The sequence below is a fragment of the Syzygium oleosum genome, unplaced genomic scaffold (assembly GCF_021117445.2).
Source record: "Syzygium oleosum isolate NSW1041296 unplaced genomic scaffold, Sole_v2.1 Sole_v2.28, whole genome shotgun sequence".
Taxonomy (NCBI): Eukaryota; Viridiplantae; Streptophyta; class Magnoliopsida; order Myrtales; family Myrtaceae; genus Syzygium; species Syzygium oleosum.
This window is the reverse complement of record NW_026607512.1, coordinates 892,749-908,042: the sequence shown is the minus strand read 5'-3', so window position 1 is coordinate 908,042 and position 15,294 is coordinate 892,749. Positions and strand designations below refer to the sequence as shown.

The window sequence follows — 15,294 nt, the reverse complement described above, 5'->3', positions numbered from 1 at the left end:
CCAATTAAGCAAAGACAGTTGAAACTCTCTTTTTTCCATTTATGGTAATTGAATTAAGTAAAAAAAATTATACATGGTTTAATAATTTTAGGCAATACTTAAAATTCTGTAAATAAGAAATTTAAATATGGGCCGCGAGAAATGGCGAAGCCGATTTAAATACGGTGCAAGATATTCTTTTTGCTATATATGGTAATTAAGTTATGTAAAGGGATTTTCAGCCTAATTAGTAATTAGAGCTAAAGTAGAATCCCTAATAATTGCAGAGGATATGACAACTCAGATGCAATGTTTTCGAAGTTGGACCAAAGCTCAGGGCAAGCACGTGAACGCACCCGAATTACAAATATCCATATATTTGTTTGTCAAATGATTAATACCCAAAAAAAAAAAAATTGTGCACATTCTTGCAATAATGCATGTCATAAACATATATATATGTATGTACATCTCACCAATGTCACGAGCGATCTAATGTGTCATCATTTAATTTAGTCCATGCATTTTGATGAAATTAGCAGAACAACTCGTACCACCCCGCTATCTCTCGGAACATCCGGCACGGCATATCGATCCGGAGGAACTAGTAAAATGGGAGGAAGCGTGAAATTAAATTGCGGCGGTGATAATAAGATGACCATGATGAGTAAGCAGTTTACGATTCATACACGCTTTTCCATTACGGGTAGGTACCCCGTAAAGATATCCAACGGCCGACAGTTTTGGCCGGTCCTTCCCCGCGCATTTTTATTTAAATAAAAAGACAATTCAAATTTAGCAAAAATAAATAAATTAAAAAACCATAGTAGAACCTTGTACTCTTGGACAATATATACATACATATATATATAAAATATATACAATATAAAATACAAAAAAAAAAAAAAGCGAGCGAGAGCAACGGAAGCAACGGAAAGAAGGGGAAAAAAAAGGAAAAAGGAGGAGCAAAAAGACTCCCGATACCTGTTTCTCAAACAACGAAAAAACAAAATCTGCGCGCATTTAACTTCACTCCCCTACTTCACACACACACACTCTCCCGTTGTCTCCCTCTCTCTTATTGAGTCCAAAGTCCTCCTTTCCTTCTCATTTCTCCCTCCCTCCCTCCCTCCCTCGCTCTCCACCACCACCACCGCCGCCTCCTCCCTCCTCCCTCCTCCCTCCCCGCGCCGCCCTCCTCCGCCGCGGCGTCATGGCCGATCCTTACTGGGGGCAGCAGCAGTTGTTCAGCGACCCTCGCCAGGCGCCCTTCTTCCCGCCTCCCCCCGCGAAGCGTCCCCGGGCCGAATTCGGTAAAGCGCTCTCAATTCTCCCCGATCGCCTCTCCCCCGCTTCTCCGCCCGCTTGTGATTCGGCGCCCTTCCGGCGTGGGGTTCTAGGGTTTGTTTGCTCGGGCTCCTCCTCATTCGCTTTCGCCTTCCTTATAGATTAAAACGAACGGAGGACGAGGACGGCAGATGGTTGGCCTTTTCTTTTTTCTTTTGAGCGGGAGCTCTGTTTCCTCGTTTCTGGCTCGTCTGACGTGTGATTTGTCGTGAAAAGGGAAAAGATGAAGACGGTCGGAGCTCAATGCAGCTCGGCTGCTTTGCCGCGAGCCGTTGAGCTCGTCCTTCGTTAACCTCGGTTTTGAAAGATTCTCCAGATAACATGTTCGCGCTTCTTTTCCCAAATTCTCTGGAACCCAATGAGTTCTTTAGGCGATCAAATGGTCTAGCTCTGTTGTCGGAGTTCATTTGCAGTGGATTATGCCCATACCTCTCTGTGGTTGCAATTTTAAAATGTTCGAAACGCGTAAACCGATTTTGCTCGATGCAAGTTTCGTAATTTAGGTTGTCTGTTGACTGACCGACTTATGATTGAAGGTGGCAGCTTGAATGCTCGAAATCTGGAGGCCCTCGAATGGTGATTTAGGTTTGCGGTAGTTATTGCCGTTGGTTGCAGGCGGTCGGTTGATGCTACGTGTAGATTTAACAGGGAGGGGATTATGAGTTTCAACGGTTTCGATAGAGCTGGCGTTGGGTCTGCTGATATCATCGGACGCGTCTTTGCTTGCCACGCTGGCTAGATCATCCTGACCGTTAGTTCTGCAATATGAGGACTAGGATTTCCATTTGTGTTTCAGCGTATGCGCCAGTTCTATTAATTGTGATATGGAAAAATTAATAGTCAGTACTCAATGCACTAGTCGTTGGAAATCTCGGGTGGACGGAAAACACGGATAAAGTCAATTAGCTTTAGATGAACCTTCCATGTGTATAAAAAAACATGTATCCATTAGGCTTGTTATAGATTTGATGAAGAATTTGGCATGTTGGAAACCTGCATTAATTCCATAATTTTAAGGCTAGCTAATTTAGCGGCATGTTGTTTGCTGGTAGATCATCTTGACGGTCACTTCCATGATTTTACAAGGATTCCATAAGTGGATTCAGTGCACGTGGTAACCTTACTTAGTCTTCAAGTAAGGTTGTCCCTGATGTATCGACAGTCGGTTGTTGCTTCCTCTGATCTAGGTAAGTTGCATGGATAAAAAATGTGGATAAAGGCTATAGCTTTTAGATTAATAATCCCTCCAATGGGCACGTGCGCATGGGGGGGGCCGGAGACTCGAGCAAGATATATGCATTCTGGAACACTTGCATGACTTCTGTGGTTCTTGGCTTATTCTCGTAAGTCAACTGATAAACTGGTGTTTCTGTTACTCCAGGACATGCATTGTTCTGTCTTAGCAGCTAAATCATCTTGAGAGATAATTGGGTGTTTGTGAATGAGTATTTGTACCTGGGTACTGGGGCACATGCCAAGGTTGCACATTTTCGGTTTTTGGGATTTGCCTCCTCGGTCATGGGAATTTTGTGGTGGATAAAAGAACGTTGCTAGTGGTCAAACAATTATGTATCATTCCACCATCTACCTGAAGGTCACGTGGACTAGGGGGTGGCAATAGATTTGAGCCATGTATTTGCATTAATACTCTTTCACATTGGAGCACAGGGCACGGCAGTCTTTGCCAGAGTTGTTAGACCTTTGTTGGATGAAAATGATTCAGTCAGTAATCTCAAGCTATATCTGGTTTCAACAGGCTTTTTATCAAAGATAACAAGTCATTGGCATTGCTTTCTATAGTTTAGATGCATTGCTCTTAAATACGTTGCTTTTACACATTCAAAAGGGGTTTCTTTGCTAATTAGCACAAATAAAAAACCGAACAGTGCGAGAGAAAAGCGCATTCTGGCTTGAATTGATCGTTATGCATCTTTGAGTCACTCCTATCTGTGGGATTATGATTTCAGTATCTAATGGCTTGAATTGATGGTGATGCATCTTCAAGTCACTCTCACGGTAGCAACAGATTAAGGCTTGGTCTTTGCCGTTTAATGTATTTATGTTGCCATTCATGTATGAAGATCAGATAAGTAAATTTCTATGTCTGTCATGAGTTTCCACCAAAGGCCACTGGATGTTCAATCTAAAATATTCTAGTCGCGGCTGTTTTCAAAATGTAAAAATATCGAACTTGTAAAGTTTTAGTCCAATTAAGAGTATGTGCAGCGCTTTTACTAATTTCCGGAAGATAATGATGAGGGCTTCTAGTTTACTTAACACCTGGTCTGCACTATCCGAGTGCCTCTTCTACCAGTCTGTTTCTCGTTTATTTCCGGCAGTGTGGATTGTTGCTCGTCCTGACATTTTTTCTTTTCAAATTTGTACATGTTCCTGCAGGTGCTGCCCATGATTTCCAAGGTTATCTTCCCATAGATGATAATAGAGGAGCCCTCCCCGGAATCCCAGATACCGAATCCCTTGGAGCTTCCTATGATCTTTATCTGCATACTACTGTATGTCATACACTTCGTTGCATAAAGATTTTGTTCAATCCAAGCCTCGGTTCATATCTAATATATTGAAATGTTCTTCCAGCAAATGTCGCCATTTAGCGGGGCACAGCCAACTGGATTTGTAGGTGCAGGGACATCTGTTCACTCCTTTGATGATTTACCTATGGTGGGAGTCGCAGGATTGGGCCCAATGACACCTATGGCAGAAGGGACCTTGCCCTTTGAAGGTTGGAAGGCTGAGGTTCCCCTCCCACCTGATGCTTCGAATACACTTTTTGTGGAGGGCTTGCCTCCAAAATGCACCCGGCGGGAAGTTTCTCGTATCCTTTCCCACTCGCTACCTTTTGTTTTGGTTTGGTTCCTTCACAGGTTGTACTCCTTTACTAGAGTTTAGATATCTTTCGACCTTTTGTTGGCTACAAAGAAGTGAGACTTGTGAACAAGGAATCGCGACAGGTAAACCAAATCATGTGCTGATGTATTGGACATGCATCAATCAATAAATGAAGACTGATTACATGGATGTTTGCAGACTGGGAAAAATCCTGTGGTGCTCTGTTTTGTTGATTTTGTGAGTCCAGCCCAAGCAGCCACTGCCAAGGATGCCTTACAAGGTACGTTCACCCTAAAACAGCATTTTCAACTTATGGTTTTATATTCATGGTATAATTTCTGGCTTATATCTGTCATCCTTGAGTAAACAGAGTTGGCAATCTCTGATACCCATTAGTTTCTTCTTTCTTTTTCTTCTGCTTTTGGGTTTCCCCCTAGTAATTTGTGTTTCCCTCTGTTCTGTCCTTTAGAGAGCAGCAAACGGTTGCTGTCCATCTTGTAATTTTGTGTGCATTTCCGATGTCGCAATTTTTAATGCATCAATCAATCATACTAACCACTGAGATTCTTGTGATAATATTTTCCTCTAGCAGTCATTTTATGAGAGTAACAACAAATTAAAGCAGCGTTGTTTTTTTTTTCTTTCTGGGGGTAAGAGGAGCAGCTGTTTTCAGTTATTGCAAATCTTCCATTTCTGCCTTATGATCGGGTTGCATTTGAGGCCTGATCAGAGAGATTTTGTTTTGAAATCCAGGATCCATTACCTACAATAGAGAGTCTTCTTTTATCTTCTAGGACCAAAGCGGCTCTTATGCAATGTAGGCTGTCTTGAAGTCAGAATAGAAAAATCTTGAGATAAGAATAGAATTTTCCCGATGCGTCTCTTATCTTCCATGGCTGATGGCCATAATTCCCGAAACACAAGCTCAGTCGGAGCATAAAATAGTCATGCTCGCTTTTGCAGGTTATCTCTTTGATGAGCAGGACCGTGACTCGGTCAGACTGAGGCTGCAATTTGCTCGCTACCCTGGTGCAAAGTCAGGTGGGGGGTATCGTGGCAAGCGCTAATTTACATTGTCTTGCGGGTGATCATCCTCGTTTTCCAACCAGTTAACGTATTATATTTCAGGTCCCTTAGATGCTATTTTGCAAAACATCATATTGGGACAATGAAATTGAGCTAAAGTCTGGCAACATTATTGCTATGTAGGAATCACATGTATTTGGGAGGGTACATACTTTATAACCGATGATAAAGAGCCTTGCCGTTTCGAGAGTTATACAAATTTCCAAAATGGCGGTTTGATAGGACCAACATGAACTGAAGTTTTTGTTAGGACTGGCATAAGCCGCATGTCCCATTATCCATATTTATAGCTACAAAACTGATACTCTTTTCTGTTAGAACTGCAGACTATGTTTATCTATGTATGTGACTTAATTGCTGTTGGCATTTTGTTATGTCCTGGAACTTATATATAGTTGAACATCTGAAGACTCTATTGCCTTCTCCGTTGTGTGTTGGGTGTTATTATCATGGCATATGGATGTCAACAGTATCTCTGAATGCTCTATCAAAAGAGGCCAAATTCTTTTTACTTTTTAGGGGGTTTTGCATGGAAATTACGGAGTAGAAAAGAAGATTTCTTTGCTTGATCTTTCCAGGTCACCATAAGCAATAGCTCGTTGGGCATTTTTGGTACTTGGTCTAAAATGCTAGAGAATTTAACTGCCCCCTTCCCTCACTCGATTGTTGAAAATGATACTCCTATTCTCCTTTTACTGTTGTCAGGAAACTCATCACCTGGTATGATTAGTGCTATGGAGGAATTAGGATATCCATTAACACCTCGATATTTCATTGCTTAGCAAAAAGGGGAAGAAATAAAGTGGTTGCCCGGTCAGTTCCTCACTGTGCCTAGATAGTTGACACCACCAAGCCAACTTCTAGTCATCCAGTTCTTATATTTGCCAAAGTTCTGCATTTGATGACCTTGAATTAAGAATTGCTTTGTGGATTAAATATGTAGCTTACTTCAAAGCCATAGAATCTGTGAGTTGCTATCCGATTATCTGCTCTCTGTCTAACAATGAAATGTAAGCAGTCTTCAAGGAGGTTGTGAGTGCAATCTCATTTCTCTAAGTTTGTCATTCTCTAGCTATCTAGCTAGATAGAACCTTGCAAGTTCTGTCAAGCAATTTATGGGTATTCGGTTTGATTGTTTGAGCCTGCTTACCAGGTGCAGTCCTGTAATTTGCTTCCAGTTCTTTGTGGAAGTTCGTCGCAGTTCCTTTTTATGAGGAATGATCTTAAACTATTCCTTTTGGGAGCTTCTCTTCTTTCAATACCCCACTCTCTTATTGCCTGCAGCTAGACAAGAAGAAAATATAAGATTGCAGAACTTCGCCCGTGCCTTTCCTGTTTGCCGACTGTTCTTTTCTCGACCTCATAGAGTTTTGATCTTGTTGTGGATGTGTGCACTAATGCATCGATGATTGTTATCGTGATGGTTATCTGCTTGTGGGATAGAAAGAAAGCACTATTGTCACAGAACTGATGTCATGCTTCTGTTTTGCGCTTTGCTGGATGAGACTCCGAACGCTGTTGCTTCCTATTGCTATACTTTCACTAGAAGCATTGTAGTCGTTTGTATCGAGGGCAATGCTGAGAATAACGATGAAGACAGCAAAGTTTATGATGATTTTTAAAACTACTGTTGCTCCATTCTGCATTTTTCTATTTTACAGTTGTTCCTGATTCCTCTTTGGGGGGGGGGTGGGTGGGCTGTCTTTGTGAGCCTAAACGTTGGAATCTTGTTTTGGGCACTGAACTCGAGGTCCTGTCATGGACCCCCCCGGGCATTATTGATGGGGACAAAAATTAGTACCTTTATCGCCCCACTTGAGTAATGGATCATCCTATAGATTCTTAGCCCGTCTTAGATACGGCCATGTTCGGCTTGGGGTTCCTTCACCATCAAAAAGATTATTACTTTGTTTATTACAGAAAGGAGAAAGGATACATAAAAATATCGAATTCCTACGTTGGGAGTGGAGACCAGTTTCTTGTGGGTGGAACCAAGCTGTTGACGCTCTTTTGGTTTTTATTTGTGCGATTTTTTTTCTTATATCTCCTCCTTTTTGAATGGTTTGCGTTGGGGGTCAATTTCAAGATGTGGGTGACTTTTCCTTATCCTCATCAGATCGGTAAAAAAGGCCAAACTTTCGAAACTTTGACTTGCTTGGATTTGAATTGAATGCTAATCTTGTTGTTCCCAACCATCTCTCGAGTGATTTTGGTGGGCCGGAGCTTCCTCGTGCTTTTGCCTCGTACCAAACAATGATACAGCTCCAGGTCAATATCTTTCTCTGATGAAATCAGTTGAAATCTCGTCCCCAGTGTTTTTTTATACTAACAAGGTAGGTCTTATTCAGGACACTGATACCGATGTTTAACAGAGTGGTTTACCCATTAAAATCGGGAAGAGAGAGAGAGAGAGAGAGAGAGAGTTGATGTTTGTTTTAGCAATGCAAACAATGTGGACGTCAAGGCGGTGGGTATAGACACTCTGACCTTATTGAAAATGCAGTTCCGAGTGACAGGTGGGCGATGGAGGTGCTAGCGAGAGGGGCAGTTTTCTTGTATCTGTCTGCAAAGAAACGTCCTCCCACGCCCGGCACTCTACCTGCAAAGCTTTTCACACCGCGATATTCTTGCGCAAAATTCGGTTGCCAAAAGTCTTAGCCCAACCGTACATCTGAATCTGCGGAATCCTCAACAAATTTGAACTTTTCCGTTCCGTCCTCTTTCATCTGATGGGATTACGTTTTGCTTTCGCGCTCTTTGTACCCTTTATCTGCTCCTACTCTGTTTCTGTTTGCCCTGCCTCTTGAGATGCATTCCGCAGACTGATGCTCTCTGTGCACGTCTCTGTGTTTCTCCACTGAGATAGGCTTCTCTCGGGGCACCCGGTGAAACATCCCTCTGAAAGCGAGTCCCGTCTTTTCACCATTGCCATGGCTGAGACATTTCAGGTTCAGGGCAAGGAAGAGGAGCTCGACGAGGAATGCCCCGTCAAACAGGTGGAGCTGACCGTGCCCAAAACCGACGACCCGACTCAGCCCGTGCTCACGTTCAGAATGTGGGTTCTGGGCGTCGGAGCCTGCGTCATACTCTCTTTCGTTAACCAGTTCTTCTGGTACAGGCAGAACCCCTTGTCCATTACGTCCATCTCCGCGCAAATAGCTGTGGTGCCCATCGGCCATCTGATGGCGAGGACGATAACGAAACGCATCTTCTTCCAGGGGACGAAGTGGGAATTCAGTTTGAACCCCGGGCCTTTCAATATGAAGGAGCACGTCTTGATCACTATTTTTGCAAATTCTGGTGCAGGCACTGTGTATGCCACGCATATCTTGAGTTCCGTCAAGCTTTATTATAAGAGAAAGCTCACCATTCTTCCCGCCTTTTTGGTGATGATGACTACTCAGGTCTGATTACTAGTGATCTTGTGGAGATCTCTGACGACAAAGCTTTCTTTTCTGGGATTTTTTTTCTCGTTACTTTGTTTATGGTAGCTGTGAATTGGTGATAGCAACAGAGTGATATATCATATAGTGCAATCTGAACTCAGTGTTGGGTTCTGGCGAGATGAATTCTATCCAAAATCTTCAATTTTTTTCTTGACAAGAAGCCGTCTTGATCTACTTCATGACCATAACACATCATATTCTGGAATTTATCATAGGTTCTGGGCTTTGGTTGGGCTGGTCTATTCCGGGAATATCTTGTCGAGCCAGGGGAAATGTGGTGGCCGTACAATCTGGTCCAAGTATCCCTATTCAGGTAGTTATATTCTGTGCGGCATCATATGGAGTGGTGTTCTTTCTGATTGTGTAATGGATTGTTATGAATCGCAGGGCTCTACATGAGAAGGAAAAAAGGCAGAAAGGCAGCTTCACCAGGGACCAATTCTTCGTCATTGCATTGATCACCAGCTTTGCTTACTATGTCCTTCCTGGTTATTTGTTTATGATGTTAACCTCATTTTCTTGGGTATGTTGGATCGCTCCTAATTCTGTTCTTGTTCAACAACTTGGCTCGGGCCAAAAGGGCCTTGGAATTGGTTCTGTCGGGTTTGATTGGGCTACCATTTCATCATACCTTGGGAGTCCATTAGCTAGTCCATGGTTTGCGACTGCGAATGTGGCAGTTGGTTTCTTCCTCGTAATGTATGTCATGACGCCGCTTTCATACTGGTTTGATGTGTACAACGCCAAGACCTTCCCGATATTTTCCCAGTCTCTCTTCTTGTCAAATGGTACAAAGTATGACATTGCCACGATCGTGAATTCCGAGTTCCATCTTGATAGAGCTGCATATGCCAGGAATGGTCCAATACATCTCAGCACCTTCTTTGCAATGACTTACGGCCTTGGTTTTGCCACACTTTCGGCTACTGTCGTCCATATTTTCCTCTTCAATGGAAGGTAAATACTATCGAGTATTGGTTTTTTTGCACAGTGCAAGTTGTCACACAGAAAGAGATGGGATTGAAACGTTTGATGGAATATTGACATATCTTGGGATTTATTTGATTGTTTCCGTCTTATGGTTTCTTCGTGCCTTGACATTAATTGAACAATATTATCAGCATGAAGATTCCACAATATCCAAGTCCTTCGTTGCTTTTTATAAAGTAAATTTCATGATGATTCTGTTCATTATATATTTTTTAAACCAGGAAAACTTCATTTGTCAACTTGGTAATTTCACTTGTTATCTCAAAAGTTGGTTTAGACTTAATACCCTGTTGTAGTGAGATGCGACTATCGCAATCCAATTGGATTAGTCACATGCTCTTAGAGACTTAGACACCCGATGTCATTAAAAGGAAAAGAAAAGAAAATCACCTTGGCGGCGATGAGTGCTTGCAGAGTGTTTTTTCCCTTGATCTAATATTAATTTTACTTGCTCTGCCTCTTCTTCATGCAGTGACCTATGGAAGCAAAGTAAAAAAGCCTTTGGAGGGAGTAAAAAAATGGATGTACACACGAGGCTCATGAAGAGATACCAATCAGTACCCATGTGGTGGTTTCTTGCTATCCTGGTCATTAACATTGCCTGTATAATTTTTGCTTGTGAGCACTACAAAGAGACTCTTCAATTGCCATGGTGGGGCATATTACTGGCATGTGGCATTGCAATCTTTTTCACCCTGCCGATTGGTATAATTACTGCAACCACAAATCAGGTACGGTACGGAACTTGAAACTCTTCAACCTCTTTTTATATTTGTGTATCATGAACTCACACATGACCATCAATGCGAATTATGTTTTACTCCAATTGTGAAAATTTCATCCTTGAACTAATGCTCCCCAACTTTTGTGCTCTCCTTGGTAACAGACACCCGGTTTGAACATCATCACCGAATATGTCATTGGTTATATGTACCCAGAGCGCCCTGTTGCAAACATGTGCTTCAAGGTCTACGGATATATAAGCATGACTCAAGCTCTGACTTTTCTGCAAGACTTCAAGCTGGGCCATTACATGAAGATTCCACCTAGGTCAATGTTCATGGCACAGGTGGGGTTTTTTCATCTCTTGATCAATTTTTTTAGGCTTGATTACATTTTAAACCCTAAATGAGGATAGATCATTTTGGATTGGAATTTCTGCATGTTAGGTTCAAATATAACAACCAAACGAGGGGGTGGGGGGTTTGAATTGGTCGAAACTTAACTAGATAGAGATTTTTCAGATTCTTTTCTGGCAAGTGCCAATTTTAAAACTTCTAAAAACTGCAAATTTTGAAGCTTCTGTAAACAGTCTCGTGAATGCAATAATGAAAGTGGTCAATGCAAGTGCAAGCAATAATGAGGGATAAGGATAGAGAATATCAAGACGAGATTTATAGTGGTGGTTCAGTTTTCCTTTTGGCTACTCCACTCTTCCAGCTCTGGCAGCCCAATTAGGCCATATTTACTAGTATCAACAAATATTACAGACTGCTTCCGCAAAAAACTTGTTTCTCCCGCAGTTTATCTTAGGCAAGACTAGTTCCTCTGGTAGTGCCCTACAGCAGAATCGATCATTTCTTTCTGTTGATGCCCCACAACAATACTAGAGCTCTCACAACCTCTCCATTATCCCACAGTGGATTTACAAATCCCTTTGTCAAACACTTTGACAAAAACACAATTCCCTGTGTTTGCAGAACAAAAAGGTTCTTCGAACGCTTTTAATGATACTCTTGTTCTCTCTCATATATACTCAAGTGTGTACAAATGTATAACAAGTGTTGAGAATATTTACAAAGAAACTGTCGACTCTCAGACTTAGAATAACCTATGTGCAACTACTCAATCAACAGTTTCATAGCTTCGCTTCTCGTATATATAGATCTCCAAATCTGAACGTTGAGTATTGAATCAATAGCCATTGCATCAAATTGAGTTTCCTTGAATAATGTAGTTGTTGGTCCACGAAATCGGCTATTGCAGATATTTTCCAATCAGTCCATTTGACTCATGTATGCAGTCTCCTATATACGTGTATATTGTAATCATTGATTCGTCATCAATCCGATAAATCAAGGTATATCTTTGCCAAAATTGGGTCTGCTGTAGCAAAAAACTGTCTATGAGGTGGGTCTTGAATAATTATATTTCCACGAGCTTGATTTATATATGGGAACTTTTATATGACTGATGCAATCTTCTGCATCAGTGATGTAGAACATATATCTTTTAATATGTCCACTTGTGTTTCCTTCCATTTCAATAATGATCAGGTGAATGTAACATTTAAAACATGTATCTCCACTTGATATTTCCATTGGTGTAGGTCACTTGTGATAGCATAGACTAGTAAAAGATATTTAACCTGTTATACTTCTTTTACATTCACCCAGAGAACTCATTAAATACTTTATAAGGTTTTGTGATCGTCAAAATAATCTAAGGGGTTTCAGAATTGGTTTTCAATTGTCCAATACTTCAAAATATAGCATCAGACTGACTTATGTGCAAGATCTGGGATTTTTCTGGCTAACCCACTATTTCAGTGGAAAATTGAGCAGGTTAACCGTCAAGTCCTCAGAATGTTGATTTCTGTTTCAGGTCGTTGGAACAGTAATATCCGTAATTGTGTACCTGTTAACAGCTTGGTGGCTCATGGAGACTGTCCCAAACCTTTGTGACACATCCTTGCTGCCGCCTGACAGTCCATGGACTTGCCCACCTGATGGCGTGTTCTTCGATGCATCTGTCATTTGGGGTCTTGTCGGGCCCCGTAGAATTTTTGGGGACCTTGGCGAGTACGGAAATGTGAATTGGTTCTTCCTGGGTGGGGCTGTCGCGCCTTTGCTAGTCTGGCTCGCACACAAGGCATTCCCCAATCAAAACTGGATCCGCTTAATCCACATGCCCGTCCTCTTAGGTTCAACAGCAATGATGCCGCCTGCTTCTGCCATTAATTTCACCTCTTGGATCGTGATCGGCTTCCTCTCTGGATTTGTCGTTTTCCGGTATAGACCGGAATCATGGAAGCGCTACAATTACGTGCTTTCTGGAGGTCTTGATGCGGGAACCGCATTCATGACGTTGCTGCTGTTTCTCGCTCTGCAGTCAAAGGACATCTCCGTTGACTGGTGGGGAAACAATCCAGAAGGATGTCCCTTGGCCACTTGTCCAACTGCAAAAGGAGTTGCCATAAAGGGATGCCCCGTCTTCTGATCAAAGCCATTGCTCTCGTGCTTTCTTGCTCGTGTTTCCTCAGACCTGTATAAAGTTTCATAAGTCTCTTACTATTATGCGTTTTCTAGATTTATAGGCAGAACAATTTAGGTTGGGTTTTCATTGTTGAAAAAGGTGCACTCTGTCTCCATAGTCATTTGAATGTCTTCCTGTTTTCCTTTCTGAGCCAGTGCCGCATTTGAATTTCCTTAAATGCAAGCGCAGATGAGACGACTGATAATTCTCAACAAGCGGTCTGCATAAGACTTTGTTCTTTCTTTTCCTCCATTTGCCTCTCAATCTCAAGCAAAACAGGCATCAAATGCCTTAAAACCTAGCATGATGCAACCACACAGAGAGAAGGTTGTGCACGGGTAAGGTTAAAAATCAGCGAAGACTGCATAGGACATTAACATTAACATGTCTTTGAGCTTTATCAGCCAATTACTCTGATATGCGATGTTCTTTCAGTTTTGTTCCAGAAATGACAGATTACCTCTTCCTCGTATAGCTATGGATACGATCATTCGAATTTTGACTCGAGAGTGTCATTTGGTCAAAAAAAAAAAAACACTCGAAAGTATCAAATTGTGCTAGGGCTCTGCTAGCTAAAACTTCCTCTGTTGAGGATCTAGATTTCTTCTATCGGCTGTAAGTTGACAGAAAGAGATCGCTAGTTTTATTAATTGGAACTATGCATGTTATCTTCTTTTCTTTTCTTTTCTTTTTTCTTCTTTGTGCAACTTCTATCGTCAAATAACCGAGCGCAACAAGTGCATGCAAATGCGATGTCGTTTGCACCCAATGTTGTAGATATCTCTTCCTATCTAATTTTCCAATCACTATCTTCTGTTCTTATTCTTGTTTTTCCATTTGCCCTCAAACACAAGATTTTGTGTGCACAATATGGTGAGGTACAATAGATGATAATTTCAAAAAATTGAGAAACCCTATACTGTAGGGATCATAACTTCTCGTCTTTCATTGTTTATATTTGAAGAAGATTATTATTCTCATTCATAATGAGCGCATGTGAAATTAATGAAAACGAAAATGGAAAATATAACATCAAATATCATATTTAACCACCAAGGCTAGCAGCAGTTATATTGCATTCTTGACATTGGATTCACCATGTTGGCTACATTCTAGACCAACAATCGATATTAAAGTTCATTACATATCTTTTCGATCAACATCAATGGTGCATTTGTTTCATTGAAAATTTCAAAATTAAGGAAAATATGGAGAAAAATGGTTATTTTTCATTTATTTGGTAGTTTAGGGATATTGATGTCTTTCTTTTGAGAATGGGAGGTTGTTTTCCCCCAATCTAAGATTGTTGTTTTTAGTCCATGGAAAATGTTTTCCGTAAATCGATTAGTTTTCCATGATCCAGACATCGGAAAGTCAGAAAATAATTTTTCAGAAACAGTTTTCCTTCTAACGAACGGACCCTAACTTCATCTTCCAGTCTTACCTGGTGATTTGGATGACATACCTTTCTGACAACCTTTGGAACACGCTCAAATGTGGACAACAGTTTCTACGCTTGATGTAATTGTGTTGCTTGATGCCGTTATGCTTTGCTAAGTTGTAGTTATGGCTAAGTTTTATTGCTAAGCGATATGTTCTAAAGTGATAAGTGGGATGGATGTCTTATACGAACAAGCAAGTTATTTACTTTTGGGGGGAGATGTATCACCTTAAGAATTTTAAATTTTAACGTTATCTAGGCTAAAAGCAACCGTAAATGTGGAAGCTGGAAAAAACATCCTTAGACTATGTGAAATTTTGCTTCAACCGGTCGAAGTCTTGTCATAGATCTCGAGAAAAATGACAATAATAGTCCATAAACTTTGGTTCAATGTGCAATATCATTCTTGGTGATTTAATTCGTTTAATTTGGTCCTTCAAACTATTCTAAATGTTCAGTGCAGTCTTTTTGTTTGATTAAACCAGGGAGAAAGTCACCGCAAGTTCCTAAACTAGTGCAAAATGTGCAATCTAGTCCTTGAACTTTCATTTTGTTCAATCTAGTCCCTTAGCTTTCTTCGTAGCAAAGTCAAATCAAATGTTTAATACTATTCACCAATTTTCATAATTTCAATATTAACTAGATTTTAGAATACTTTTCATTTCAATTCATTTGCTAAATCAACAATAAATGTGCTATCTTTGTATTATCGTATTGGTCTAATATTACTCTAGTTCCATTTAAGTATATTTTACCTTATCTATAATACTAAAAGTAGAACTTTAGTGAGAGTTGTATTGGTATGGTCAAACAATAATTGACATTATAGTGCAATGTACTCAGAGTTGTTATAGATATGACAAACAAGGTGAGGCCTAGATTTGGATAAATGGAGGAACATTG

At 40.9% G+C, this 15,294-nt stretch overlaps 2 protein-coding genes across 2 annotated transcripts; both read left to right on the top strand.

Moving 5' to 3' along the window:
* Positions 1-1,040: 1,040 nt before the first annotated feature.
* LOC115680686 (nuclear speckle RNA-binding protein A-like) lies at positions 1,041-7,410 on the top strand. The gene is made up of 7 exons (XM_056303614.1): positions 1,041-1,292; positions 3,724-3,839; positions 3,922-4,159; positions 4,234-4,295; positions 4,372-4,453; positions 5,137-5,214; positions 5,965-7,410. Exons 1-7 carry the CDS (start codon positions 1,193-1,195, stop codon positions 6,039-6,041), a joined length of 753 nt encoding a protein of 250 aa, XP_056159589.1. The 5' UTR covers positions 1,041-1,192; the 3' UTR covers positions 6,042-7,410.
* A 220-nt stretch (positions 7,411-7,630) lies between these two features.
* On the top strand, positions 7,631-13,165 carry LOC115680685 (oligopeptide transporter 6). The gene is made up of 6 exons (XM_030604503.2): positions 7,631-8,663; positions 8,921-9,018; positions 9,093-9,662; positions 10,168-10,426; positions 10,582-10,764; positions 12,300-13,165. Exons 1-6 carry the CDS (start codon positions 8,190-8,192, stop codon positions 12,912-12,914), a joined length of 2,199 nt encoding a protein of 732 aa, XP_030460363.1. The 5' UTR covers positions 7,631-8,189; the 3' UTR covers positions 12,915-13,165.
* The last annotated feature ends 2,129 nt before the right edge of the window (positions 13,166-15,294 follow it).

Bases quoted from the DNA above. Each gene is read 5' to 3' on its own strand.
- LOC115680686 (XM_056303614.1), top strand. From the start codon at position 1,193: ATGGCCGATCCTTACTGGGGGCAGCAGCAGTTGTTCAGCGACCCTCGC. The intron at 1,293-3,723 runs GTAAAGCGCTCT...ATGTTCCTGCAG, and splicing joins GCGTCCCCGGGCCGAATTCG to GTGCTGCCCATGATTTCCAA. The intron at 5,215-5,964 runs GTGGGGGGTATC...TACTGTTGTCAG, and splicing joins CTACCCTGGTGCAAAGTCAG to GAAACTCATCACCTGGTATG.
- LOC115680685 (XM_030604503.2), top strand. From the start codon at position 8,190: ATGGCTGAGACATTTCAGGTTCAGGGCAAGGAAGAGGAGCTCGACGAG. The intron at 10,427-10,581 runs GTACGGTACGGA...CCTTGGTAACAG, and splicing joins TTACTGCAACCACAAATCAG to ACACCCGGTTTGAACATCAT. The intron at 10,765-12,299 runs GTGGGGTTTTTT...TTTCTGTTTCAG, and splicing joins GGTCAATGTTCATGGCACAG to GTCGTTGGAACAGTAATATC.